Source organism: Heterodontus francisci, chromosome 9, assembly GCF_036365525.1.
Source record: "Heterodontus francisci isolate sHetFra1 chromosome 9, sHetFra1.hap1, whole genome shotgun sequence".
Taxonomy (NCBI): Eukaryota; Metazoa; Chordata; class Chondrichthyes; order Heterodontiformes; family Heterodontidae; genus Heterodontus; species Heterodontus francisci.
In genome coordinates this window covers 108,850,349-108,864,289 of record NC_090379.1, presented here as the reverse complement: position 1 = coordinate 108,864,289, position 13,941 = coordinate 108,850,349, and the positions used below count along the sequence as shown (strand labels likewise).

At 41.7% G+C, this 13,941-nt stretch overlaps 1 protein-coding gene across 2 annotated transcripts in view; it reads left to right on the top strand.

The window, feature by feature from the left end:
• The window catches only part of dnajc17 (DnaJ (Hsp40) homolog, subfamily C, member 17), a 197,614-nt gene that overhangs the window by 113,241 nt on the left and 70,432 nt on the right, over positions 1 to 13,941 (top strand). For both annotated transcript variants that reach the window (XM_068039660.1, XM_068039658.1), the window contains exons 8-10: positions 611 to 688; positions 3,932 to 4,012; positions 7,316 to 7,453. In XM_068039660.1, coding sequence (XP_067895761.1) covers positions 611 to 688; positions 3,932 to 4,012; positions 7,316 to 7,453 — 297 coding nt within the window. The remainder of the gene's footprint in view (positions 1 to 610; positions 689 to 3,931; positions 4,013 to 7,315; positions 7,454 to 13,941) is intronic.

Below are 13,941 nucleotides of genomic sequence, written 5' to 3'. Positions count from 1 at the left end.
GCAAGGGCCGTTTTTCTTGCATGAGTCTGGGTATTGAGTGATGATGGGCTGTTCCACCTCAGGTAGATGACGACCAACCTTCATCCTTTTACCCAGTGTCTGGATGTCAATGATAGAGATGAGGATCTCTGGCTGATTTTTTTTTTCCTGAACCCAATGAGGCCAATTGTAGTGTCTCAAATTCTCCCTGGATCTGATGACTTTCCACAGACAGGGGAACCAGCTTTCTGTTTTGTTCACTGAGTGAGTAAATTTTAGTGTTAGTGCAATTGAATGATTGTCCTTCTGGGGGCAGTTGGTTCCTCACCATGGATGGAAGAAAAACAAACTTTAAGAACTGTAGGTTGCTGTGCCACGGATAATGTAGCTATCGATTCATTTGAGAGCAGTTCTGCACTGTAACCATGGTGTGCTGCCGATTTCAGCCGGGTAAGAAAGGCAGGGTATCAAGTAGAGGAAGGGAGGGAGGGTGCTGCCTATTCAAGAGTAGTGAAGATTTGGAGTCAGTCCACTCTTTGGCAGTCATTGATGTATAGAATGAAGGGAGCACTGGGGTGGTGCATGACATTAAAGAGTTAACCTTATTGATGTTTCCCTCTCTCTTTGGCAGCTGAAATGGAAGGCTAAGAAGGATGATGAATCAAATGGTGGCTACTCTTATGAATATCTCCTTTCAATTTTGAAGAAGGTAAGTTTCTCTCTCGACTTCTCCATTCCAGAGGCCTTGGGGCCAACTAGACTAAGAGGCCTTCCACCCTTTCCCTCCTTTTCCCCAACACCAGATCCCAGCAGACACCCAAGTTTGTCAGTTAAGATCGTAGTCTCTTTTTATTAGAGAAAAGGCCCTGTTTAAAGCAATTGAACACTGCTGCACCTCTTCAGGTTTTTAAATTCATCCTACTCATCTACAGTTACATAGAAAGTACAACACAGAAACAGGCCATTCAGTCCAACTGGTCCTTGTTGCTGTTTACGTTCTGTACGAGTTTCCTCCCACCCATCTTGGTCTAACACTATCAGCATGTCCTTCTGTTCTTTTCTCCCTTGTGTTTATCTAGCTTCCACTTAAATGGTTCACCAATGTCTTTTGATGCCTTTGTGTTATTAGAATAATCTGGCCATTTTTCCTGATGCAAACCCACAAATATCAGTTTTATTGAATTAAATTTTACAGCTTGCCCTGGTAGGATTTGCATTCTGAACCTCCGCATTGCTCGTCCACGTCTCTAACCACTATCCTGCCGATTAGTGAACTGATTCCTGTTGACTGGCAAGAGCGAGTTGTGCAGTAGAGTTAAGGGATAAAAATCCAGACCTTTCATCTCAGACTGAAATGCTGCAGCAATTATCACTTTCGTGCACTGCCCACAACCTCAATGCAGTCAAAGAAGTTATTTTTTTCTCTCTCTCTTTCAGCAAAGACACTGGGGGCACTCCAGTCAAATTACATTGGAGGCTGTCACTGAAAATAAAGTTACCATCCACAGCTTTGAGTTGTGAAAACCTGTTTTGATCTTCAATTTACTTGACTAGACAGCCCACACTTTTTCGAGTGTCCTTTGCAAGAGAGCATTGTGTATTCGCTGTCAGATACTTCCGCATGTACTTCGATTCTTAAAATACTTGACTGCACGATTTTGTGGCAACCTCCACTGGGGAAGGATGTGCTAAATCAAAACAGCAGCACACAGTTTTAAGATTTAAAATTCTCCATATCAGATATGACAACTGCAGATTTTACCAGCCCCAACGAATTGGTGCATTGGGGATAAGAATATGAAGAGGAGAGATAAGGATGTAGAGATTCCTTGGATCTGGAAGTTATTTGTGAACAAAAACATTCACTTAATTCATATGTTACTTGAAGAATTAGTTTTTAATCCAATAAGGTGGCTGTCATGTCAAAATGGTGCCATGTAAAATCTATATACTGCTATAAACTGTAGGATTATATGCATGTCACAGTCAGGCAGAGAATCTATAACTCCGGAGAGATAAGGGTATTTCGTAATAGCTTGAAATCAACAGTGCAATGTACTTTAAAAATACCCCAGTCTATAAAAAAAAACTGATTCCAGTGCTGAATATCTATCCGTAAGCCACTCTGCAAGGAAATTACACTCAGGTTTTTGTACAAGTTCATTCAATTTGTAAACGAGATGCCTCTTGTCAGCACTTCCATACCAGCAACTGTCCATGTGTGAAGTCTCTGAGCACTGATTTATTTTTTTAAGTCCAGTTTCTAACTTTGCCCTGATTTTTAAGCACCACCTACCATCCAGTTTTGAACTTCCTGAAATGTGCCTACTCTAATTGAGAAGCCAGACCCCAATAGACCACCCCATGTTAATGACCAAATGATGCAAGAAGGAGGCTTTCTTTGTTCAGTGCTGGGTAAACACACTGCATGTTGTTGTGCTGGCTCAGTGACCACGAATGCAGAGGGAGGGCTGGAATCTGACATTTTCTCATTTCCATTTGCTATTCTTGCTTGAAGTTGTCGACATAGGGATATTGGGTGAGCGTTCCATCAGGCTCAAATATGATCCCTTCGCAGTCAGATAGTTTGCTGAGTCTTGTGTAGGCACCAGAGGGCAGTGACCACCATGGAGCCCTGTCCTAGAAAGATGCAGTACTTTCAGAGAGGAAGGGTGAAAACCAAACAAATGTTTATGCCTGGTGTTAATTTTTAAACATTTCTGTGTGGGGAGGAAACCTCCAAAAATTATCACTGTCCCAAGATTCCTTGTCCCAATGTTTGAAAGACAGTGTTAGTCACCCATTGCAGAAAACACACTTGTTACTTTATAGCAACAGAAATATCATATTTATGTTGACAAATATGAAAGATACTGAAATCTAATGAAAGATGGGGAGCCTGATGGGCACATAAGGTCCAGTTTGAAAACTATGATGGGTAACAGAGGACCTCATCTACCCCAGTATAAATGAGATGCAGTAATCAGTAACCCACCTGAAGCAATGGGTCACACTTAATGCCTGTCAGCCAGTGCAGGATAGCCAGGGTCCTGCCATCTATTAACATAAAGGTGCTGAGCCTCCCATCTGTTTCATACCTAAGTTTATTATTCTCCAGGTAGCAAATGATGGAAAAACCATTGTTCTCCCACTCGTCACTTTTGCAAGAGACTTAACCTTTTTTTTTAGATTAGATTAGAGATACAGCACTGAAACAGGCCCTTTGGCCCACCGAGTCTGTGCCGAACATCGATTGTATGTGCATCGATTTTTAGCAAGGCACAGTTTGTGTACTCAGGTCAAGAATTCTAAGGGGAGAGATAATGATCAAGGGGTTAGTGACTGGAGAGCACAAAAACTAATAAATCAAATGAAGGAATTCAACCAACCAGCACTACTTCTCCTCCATGCTAGAGATCCTTCTCCCCTTCTGCCCTACACTCTCCACAGTTGGAGACCACCCTGACACTAATGGTTTGCTGTGGAGGACACAGGTTCAATGCTAGTTGTAGTCTCATGGAAACAATAATACAGTATCTGAAGTTGTGTGTTTATTTTTAAAAATCTTTTCTGGTTTTTCACATCACTCTCTCTTTCCCCAGTAAGTGGAAGAGCAAAGTTATGACAACAATGCAGGAAGAGAAGAGGGCAATAAGTGTAGGGAAATGTAGATTAGCACCAATTTAAAATGCTAACATTAACATTAAAAAATTACCAACTCAAACCTGTCACATACTCAGGCACATGATATTGCTTTAAATAAATGTTCTGTTTACATGTTTGCCTCTACATTTTTCTTTGGATTGGGATTATGCTACTTAAAGGTAAGTATAAGATAAGTGCTGTTGCTTAATGCTGTAAGTCCATTACTGGCAGAGGCTGGTGCTCTACACTCACAGTAACCCAGCAGAGCTGGTATTGAATACTGATCAAGGGATGTTTCTTCCCACAGTATGGAGAGGTTTTGAACTTGCTCATATCCAGTAAAAAGAAAGGCACTGCCATTGTGGAATTCTCCTCAACCAAGACTGCTGTGAGTATTGCATTTCCATGTGAAGTGGATCTATGTGGATCTCCTGTAACCTTACTAATCTCAACATTCACCAGATGCCTCAGTCACTAAGATAGCTGTGCCATGCAGGCCAGAAGATACTAGTCCACAGTAATGGTTGCCATGCTGACAAAGGCTTCATTAGCTCTAGTTTACGGAGGGTAGGGAAGGGAGGAATCAGCCAGGGATCTTCCTTGGATTGCCATGATCCCCACATAAAAATGTGTGTGAATTTTAGGTGAGCACAAGATCAGGCTGGGCTCTAGTAGCTTTCGTGGCCCAGTATCCTGCCCACTCTCACTGTTGTACAGACACTCAGAGAAGGAACCAGAGAATTGGTGGTGCCAAGCTGAAGCATGTGGCACTCTTGGTAGAGGAGGAGGCCAAAAATTATAAGTGAAGAATAAATCGTAACACATTTTACTGGTAATACTTCCAGGTCAAAAGACTGCCATCAGCGAGAATCCATCAGATCCCTTTGGGACGCAGTTATTCAGTCAGCCTGCTCTCCACCTCACCATGGTGTTGAGAGATGGACCAGAGGACATAAGATAAAACCAAATTGTTGTCCCTAGCAGTTTGTGTGGCAGCTCATGTCAGCATTGACAGCCAGCTACCTATCCGCTATCTTGGAGCACAGAGGGAAGAAAACAAGAGGTAAATACCCTCCGAGTCTGGGATGTCCAAACTTTTTGCTTGTGTACACAGCAGAGCCATGGGGATGGCTAGTGGAAGAGGGTGGATGGCGACATATAATCTTTGTTCCCATTAACTCTCCTATATCACAAGCTTCTAATTTTAACAGATCGAGGTGTTCTGATCCACAAATCAGACACTAGCACTATAAATAACCCTTTCCAAAACTACAGGTACATGAAATTCAAGCTGGACTGATCTGTCACAAAAATTCAAGAAATAGGAGCAGAAGTGACCATATGGCCCATCGTGCCTGCTCCACAATTCAAAATGATTCCCTGAGAGATCAAAAATCTGTCTATCACAACCTTAAATGTATTCAACGATGGGAGCATCCATAACCCTCTGGGGTGGAGAATTTCAAAGATTAATAACCCTTTGAGTGAAGAAATTTCTCATCTCAGTCCTAAATGATCGACCCCTTATCCTGAGACTGTGCCCCCGTGTTTTAGATTTCTCAACCAGCAGAAACAATCTCTCGGTGTCTACCCTATCCAACCCCTTCAGAATCTTGTAAGTTTCAATTACATCACCTCTCATTCCTCTAAACTCCAGCGAATATGGGCCCAATTTACTCAGCCTCTCATCATAGGACAACCCCCTTATCCCAGGGACCAATTTAGTGAACCTTCACTGTACTGCCTCCAATGCAAGTGTATCCTTTCTTAAATGTGGAGACCAAAACTGCACACACTTCTCCAGATGTGGCCTCACCAAAACCCTGTACAATTGTGGCAAGACTTCTTTATTCCTATTCTCCCAATCCCCTTGTAACAAAGGCCAACATGCCATTTGCTTCCTAATTGCTTGCTGTACCTGCATGCTAAGCACATCCAAGTCTCTTTGAACATCAACACTTAAAAGTTTCACACCTTTTTAAAAAAAAAAAAATTCTGCTTTTGTATTCTTACGACCAAAGTGAGTAACTTCACATTTCCCTACATTATACTCCATCTGCCATCTTGTTGCCCACTCACTTAACCTGTCTCTTTGCAGCCTCTCTGTGTCCCCTCCACAGCTTACCTTTCCACCTACCTTTGTATTATCAGCAAACTTAGATACATTATTCACTCTCTCTTCATCCAAATCATTAATATAGATTGTAAATGGCTGAGGCCCCAGCACTGATCCTTGCAGCACTCCACTATTTACTGCCTGCCAACTTGAAAATGCCCTGTTTATGCCAACTCTTTGCTTCCAATCCTCTATCCATGCTAATATATTCCCCCCCCCCCCACCAACTCCACAAACCCTTATCTTGCCTATTAACCTTTTGTGTAGCACCTTATCGAATGCCTTTTGGAAATCCAAGTATACAGCATCTACTGGTTCCCCTTTATCTGCCTTACTAGTTACATCCTCAAAAAACTCTAATAAATTTGTCAAACAGGATTTCCCTTTAGTAAAACCATCTTGACTTGCTCTACAATGATTTTCGAAGTGCATTGTTAGGACTTCCTTCATAATAGATTCCAGCATTTTCCCAACAGCTGATGTTAGGCTAACTGGCTTGTAGTTCCCTGTTTTCTGTCTCCTTCCTTTCTTGAAAAGTGGTGTAACATTTGCCAACTTCCAATCTGACGGGACCGTTCCCGAATCTAAGAAATTTTGGAAAATCATCCACTGTATCTGCAGTATTTCTTTTAGAATCCTAGGGTGTAAGCCAATAGGTCTGGGGATTTGCCAGATTTTAGTCCTTCAAGTTTCTGGGCCTTGGGGTTCAGACTGCCAGGTTTCAAAGTTTGTAGCACCCCCCTAGGCTGCTGGTTGGAGACCCCTGGTCTTAATTAAATGATAAGTAGTCTCTTTCAGGTTCCCCCTCTCCTGCCAATGCACTGACTCTTGCTGGGCTACAGTTATAAGTAATCCTCTGTCAGCTCATCCCAGTGATATCTTCCATATGTGTCTTAAAACAGCAAGTGTCAACAGGCTGTTTGACTGTGGTAGTCACCACAGTCAAGTCTCATCTTGCCCATACCTACACTTAGAAGCTTCAACCACAGCAGGTCAGGTTAATTAGCACAGACTGTGAACCCTAATCTGCACATTTACCAAGCAAGCTATTAGGGAGAGGCCCTGCTTTTTGTTATTTAAAACCTATTCTTGTTGGTGAAAGTGTTTTATTAAGATCATAAAATCAAGGACGAAAGCCATTGTCACATAATGCACTTGTCTTTAGATAAAGTGAGTGAATGCTTTGTCCTCAGCAAATGCACTCACCAATAGAGCAACTACAAAAGAGATGGAGTGGAGAGGAGGGGCAATTTAGCAATTTACCAAAATTCTACTGAGTTGCCAGTCTCGGGAAGCGATGTTCTGCAAATGCCACACACTCCCTCATCAGGGAGGAGAAGCCAATGCTCTGGTGGAAACCTGAGCATGTATCATTTGCCTGGTCTGAGCTATGGTTGATTTACGGCACAGGATGGGTGCTGGGCGGCCCTGACAAAGGAGAAGGAGGAGAGTTCTCTGATGCAAGATGATCAGTGACTGCAGTGTTCTTATTGCAGGCTTATGTAGAAGAAATGATTGCTGGCTATCTGCTCTAAAAATAATCAATGCCAACAACCCACTCTTCATTTTGAACAGGAGCTGGCTTTTAAGAATGAGACAGGTCTAACAAGTAACCCGCTGAAGATTTCCTGGCTGGAAGGACCACCCCCTCCAAATACCACAAGCAACCCTGCATCGTCGTCTTTGGAGACAAGTGCATCTAATCTGTTCCAGGTAGGATAATGTCAGACGCTTCCAAGCCTGGCTTTTTATATCTGGCACACCTGTGAGTCTTTGTATGTCATTACAATGCTCCAGTTCTTCCAGCTGGGACACAGGCAATTGTGGTTTTGGGCAAGTCTCTATCACTCATTGCTTTTGTCAGACTAATGAAGTAGAGATCTTTGCCTAAACAGCTGCAGATGGTCTAGTGAATGAAGATGTGTCCAATATGGTGCTAATAAGCATACAGGGAGAGTCTGTTCAATTCTTGTCCACTCTGAGTTAACTGATCTCAACTGTTATGATAGTAAGGCTTCTACAACTTGTCTCAAGGTCTGTGGTCTAGGGAGGGGAAAAATCAGCCGTGGTTTCTGGTCCTGATCACTATCCGTTCACCGCTGCAGATAAGTGTGTGTGTGTGTGTGTAAATATTGGATGGGGATAGTAATGGGCTTGACTTGGTAATGGTAGAATTGCCTGTGACATTTGGCACTGGACTCGGGTGGAGAATGGCCACTTGGGCAAGGTACTGGAGGTAGATTGTCAGCATGGACTATACCTCAGCAACACCCAGTACCTTCAGGAGAGAAGGGAAAATTGGAAGATTTTTTTTCTGGAAAAAATGTTTTATAAAAAATGTCTGTGAGGCACACAGACTTCCATGCACCTCAGTTAGTATGCTTCAGCTATAAACAAGTTCAATATCTTCAAATTACTGGCATTGTTTAAAAATGGAATCCATAGCCATTTTAGAAAGGGCCCCTTTTCTATATCAAACTGTAACCAAATAAAATCCATCAGGCTGGCTGGCTGTTAGTATTACCACTGAGCCAGAAGATTGCTGGTTCAAACTCCACTCCAGGGTTCAGCACATAGTCAGAGTTGACAAGCTGGGTACGATGTTAAGATCAGGTAGTCTTTCCTTTGAAGAAGAGCAGGGAGCACTCTATGTCTGCATATGAATGTATATGCATACATGCCGCATTCATCTTGGGGATCTATATTGTAGAAATGGTGCATCTAGTAGTGGAGTTACTGACAATCTCTCAGTGAACAACTGTGTGAACTCACGAGCTATTTACCCTACAGCAAGAGCCTCTTAATTAACCTCTATGAAATCAGCCTGTAATGAAATTACAACAATGAGACTTTGTGGCCTGGAAGAGGCACACACCTACACTTTACATGGGATTATGTTTTTAATTTCTTAAAGCTAGAAATTTACAAGCATCTGGTCACCTGCAAACTTTCCCTAGTAAACAGTAAATCAACTTTAATTGGCCTTTGAATTATTTAGCCCACAACCCCACAGAGCGAGCAGATGCCCTAAAGGAAAAAGCAAGTTAGTTGCTAAACATGCGTTCGACTCCCAGACTATCAGTGAGCAATGCCATAGAAAATCAGCTAGCCTTTTAAAATATATATATATATATATATATATATATATTAAAAAGAGTGTACAATCCAGAAATGAAGAGGTATTGATAAATTAAATTAGGGGGAAATATTCCTATTGGTTGGCGAGTCCATTTAACTAGAGGGCAAAAATTTGTTTTTCACTAAAATTAGACATAGTTTTGCCCAGGACGTAATAGAAATGAAAATCAGGCAGGTGCTCTGACAATGTACTACCCAAGTGGTGAAGGTAAAACTAGCCATCAGAGTGCCCTACAGAAAGCAGAATCCCATGCTAGCTTTTAAACTGAAAGTGGATAGTTATTTGAAAAATCATTATTTTCAAGGATATTGACACTAAGTGGGCAGCTCTTTTGGAGAGCTGGCACAGGACATGATGGGCCAATGACCTCATTCTTTCTGCTGTACAGGTATTTGATTTTGTGGACCTGCTGCAGATTGAGGTCCATTGTAGATACCTCCTTGAGTTCATTGGCATCAGTCAGTTCCATAAGTTACCTTTTGTAGGATTTAATTTGCATCACCTTATACTTACATGCATAATCTGGGGGTGTAACAATAATAATCCTCTCTCATGACCTAGACCATATACTCGTGTATTTTGCAAACTAAATTAATATTCACTGATATAAATCATTAAGTGGTGATTGAACATACAAAGCAACAGTTATGTTAATTCAGTGCAACTTATCTTCATATAACAACATAAAATCAAGAGGACAGTGCATTTTCCCACATCAGTGGGTCATCTCACTTGTCTTAAATAACTTCAACTGTTCTCCATCATCTCTAACCTCAATGAAAGCCCTCACAACGTTTGCTTATACAATCTGCCTGCTGGCACAGCTGCCTGTTTCAAAATGCCTGTCTTTATTTATCTTGCTTTTCACTGACACATGGTTCAAAGGGATTTCCTTGCTTGTGAGGTGCTGGTTGATTGTGCAGACATGCTAACAAATTGCTTATTATTTAGACTCTGGGGGAAGCCATATCTATTTAACATCGTCGGAGGTGACTTATCGGCATGTGCTTTGTGTTTAAAAAAAAATAGATTGAAAGTAGTTTTTGTATTGGGAAAAATTGTCAGAAAAGCTGAAACATGACAGAATCATAGTTGCTATTGTTCGGGTTTCTTCAGAATACCTCTGCAATTATGAAGCATTGTGAAAATGCAGTTGTTGGTTGATGTTGATGATAACTGCAAGATTTGCTTTAACACATCTGCAGGTCACTCCTGCTGAAGGTTCTGATGTTCTGAATGGGGACCAAGTGCTAAAGTGTAGTATGAGGTGTTGCTATCAGAAACTTAATCTCTGGGATGTTGTTTGTTCTTAACATCAGAAAACCTTGGCATTGCTGACAAGGTGTTAGAGACAAAACTACTGAAAGTTTCCAGCTGTAAACTTACACGCTGGTAGGAAAAATACAGCAACAGCCAGTGGCAAGCTGTCTTTTCAAAGTAGCAATATCACCAGGGCCTTTTGAGTCGTTCCCACTCCAGATCATAGGTGCAGAACTACATTTGAAATGGAATTTTTTTTTAAATTTTGATGTCATAAATTAAATAATAACTGAGCCTTACACCAAATAACCTCACTCATTGGTTTCTAAGGGGGAATCAGTCATGAACTAGAGCATAACTATCTCAAATAAGGTTCAGTTAATGAGCAGAATGACCATGTCTGCACAGTCTTCATTAAAGCATACTCCAAGAAGGAACCCAGCCCGAAAACATGGAAATTCAAAGAACATTGTCCCTTTTAAGATATCTTGACAGCAGTGATGGGTGAATGATGGCTGTACGTCTTCACTTTCTGTGCCCCACCCTGGCTCAATGATTCATTTCTTCTTGCATAAGGGAAGGTTGCCTTGCATTTCCTTGTTTATCTTTTGGAAATAAATTTGCTGTGTTCATCATTTCAAGGGAGAATAAAAATAGCATTTCTGGAAGATGTTCAAAATGCTCTCAAGTTTGAGTTTGCGCCAGCTGTATCTGTAGTTTTTATAGTGGCAAATACCTAATCTGTCTTTTGCCAAGGCATGTCATGGCCTCCTACGAAAGTGCTCCCTTTGCACTGCCGCAGGGAGTGTGGGGACCTCAAGGAAGTCTGGAGACCACCAGCCACTGAATTGGGTCCAGTGTGCCAGTTCTTTATTAGCCAGGTAAGGCACTTATCCAGGACTAGTGCCTCCTCTTTGCTCTCCTTTCCTCTCTTCAACTCCTCCTCCCCCACCTCCCCAATTCCCACACTGCCATTGCCCCCAAACAAGAGGTCACACAGTAAAAATGAAAATAATCTTTGAAGGGAAGTATCTTCCACCTAACAAGATCCCTTGTGACCAGCCCATCAGTATCAAATTAATTTCAATTAAAAACTTGAGTCAGCAGATTGAATAGACATTCTTTCTGGGCCAGGCTCAATTTGATTTCAGAGTTAACGACAGTGAGATAACCAACTGCACCATCCATTTCCAACACACTAACTTTAAGTAGTTTGCAACATCTTTGCAGTTGAATTTTTATTTTGTTCAAAATGCTGATTCCTCCAGCAATTACATACATTTATCAGTAACAACCCTAGAATCTGTTCCATGGTGGTGTTGCTTAAAGGAAAAACAGAAAGTGCCAAAGGTGGTCTAGCGAGTAGCTGCCGAGTGTGTAACTTGAGCCATACAAAGCAGGAGGGTTCAATATGCTGGGTTAGTCGATGTCTTCCAGTGCAGCTCTTGGGGTGCTGAAATCTGCCTCTGTCTCTTTTGACTAGGGAGTGGAAAATCAGTAAAGTTTCTGCCCTTGATTGCTATCTGTTGACTCCCTAACTGGACAGTGTGTATTGATGAGAGATTAAGTCAATACTGATGAATAAATAGTGGGCGACCACTGTGCTATCTCGCACAAGAAGTTGATAAGTGGTCAAGTACTTGCATCTAAAACAATTTACAGCCACTTTGCTTTTAAAAATGATTTCTGTCTTGCTGGAACCTCCAACACAAAAGATTCAAAGATCACACTGAATGAAGGTGTGATGACATCATCACGTCAGTGAAGGTAGGTGTGTGTGCGACTGTGCATGTGATGATCCCACACGTTTGGAATTATAAATGCACAAACGCAGCCTGACACCCAAGGATGCTTATTAAAAATGCCACCAAAGTCTAAGGAGCTGTACATGTGCAAACTGGTGTAATTCACCAATCTCTACATGCACCAATCTACGCTTGCGCAGAACACATTTCTGGTTCGTTGCCCAGAGTCACACCGTAAGAAGAATAATCATTTGAGCCAAGCGTGGAAGAGCTCCCAGTTCCCATGGAGTTGGACCTCCACCAGAGTCAGGAGAAGGGGAAAGGAAAAGCACATGTCCGGTGGATTACTGGTGTGATGGACCCACGTGAAACATTCAGCAGGGTTGGGTTCTTTGCAAGACGGAGCTGACAGAAACTGCTGCTGTAGATTCATTAGTATTTCACATGCAATAAACCTGGAGGGAAGCCATTGTAAAGTGAACTTGAGAGAAAGATGAACTCTGTAAAAACAAAAGGAAAAATGCAAAGCAACCCATGAACTAGATGGGAAGAAACAGCAACTTCAGCTGGGCAGGCAGATTATAACAGAATTGCTCCCCTGTGAGATACTTGTTCTTCCATTTTTAAAAAATCCAAATAAATGTGACACAAGAATAAATATTGATTTTGGTTTTTTGGTTATTATCTTTGAAGTCAATGAATTATGGGAACATGGCAGCCTCACAGTGGGAGCTGGAAATTCAGATTTCAGCGTGTTTTTCTTTCACAAGTGTTCTCTGTGCAGGATATCTGATTATCTGTTTAGCATCCCTTTGATTTTAAAAAATATGTTCCTGAACTGGCACAAAAGACAATGTAGCTTTTTATTGGACTTTGCAGCTGGTCTTTAGATTGGACTCTTTCCCTTCCAACTTAACCGACTGAAGTTAATTCCCTATTGTGCAGTGCTAACTGAGGTGATCTCAACAGGGATTCAACTGTTGACTTCAGCAACCCGAGCTTAAGATTGTTTCACAGTTCTTATCATTGGCTGGATTTGTCTGACTTTAGATCATAAGCATATCCAAAATCATATATTTTTAATTATTATACATATTTCAGACTAATTGATCTCCTGTGGTTTTGCAAAGACCAGTGGTATTATCCAGGTGAAGTGAGATTACAGAACAACAATTTGTATTTATATCGCTCCATTAATGTAATAAAACATCCAAGGTGCTTCACAGGAGCGTTGTCAAACAAAATTTGACACTGAGCCGCATAAAGAGATATTGGGGTAGCTTGGTCAAGGAAGTAGGTTTAAATAAGTGTCTTGAAGGAGGAAAGAGAGGCAGAGAGGTTTATGGAGGGAATTCCAGAACTTAGGGCCTTGGTAGCTGAAGGCTACCAAGGCTGGAGCAGTTAAAATCGGGAATGATCAAAAGACCAGAATTAGAGGAACCCAGATATCTTGGAGAATTGTAGAGCTGGAGGAGATTACAGCATTGGGGAGGGGTGAGAACATAGAGGGATTTGAAAATGAGGATGAGAATTTTAAAATCAAGGCTTTGCTTAAGCAGGAGCCAAAGTAGATCAGCGAGCACAGGGGTAATGGGTGAACAAGAGTTAGGATACGGCCAGCAGAGTTTTGGATCAGCTCAAGTTCTGAGAGGGTAAAACATTGGAGGCCAGCCAGGAATGCATTCAAATAGTCAAGTCTGGAGGTAACAAACGCATAGATGAAGGTTCCAGCTGCAGATTAGCTGAGACAGGGGTGAAATCAGCTGATGTTATGGAGGTGGAAATAGGTCTTGATGAAGGATTGGACATGTGGTCAGAAGCTCATCTCTGGGTCACATGTGACACAGAGGTTGCAAACAATCTGGTTCAACCTCAGAGAGTTGCCAAGGAGAAGGATGGAGTTGGTGGCTCAGGAATGAGGTTTGTGATGAGGACTGAAAACAATGGCTTTGGTTTTCTGGATATTTAGTTAGAGGAAATTTCCACATCCAATACTGAATGCCAGGCAAGCAATCTGACAATTTTTAGAGACAGTAGACGGTTCAAGAGAAGTGGTG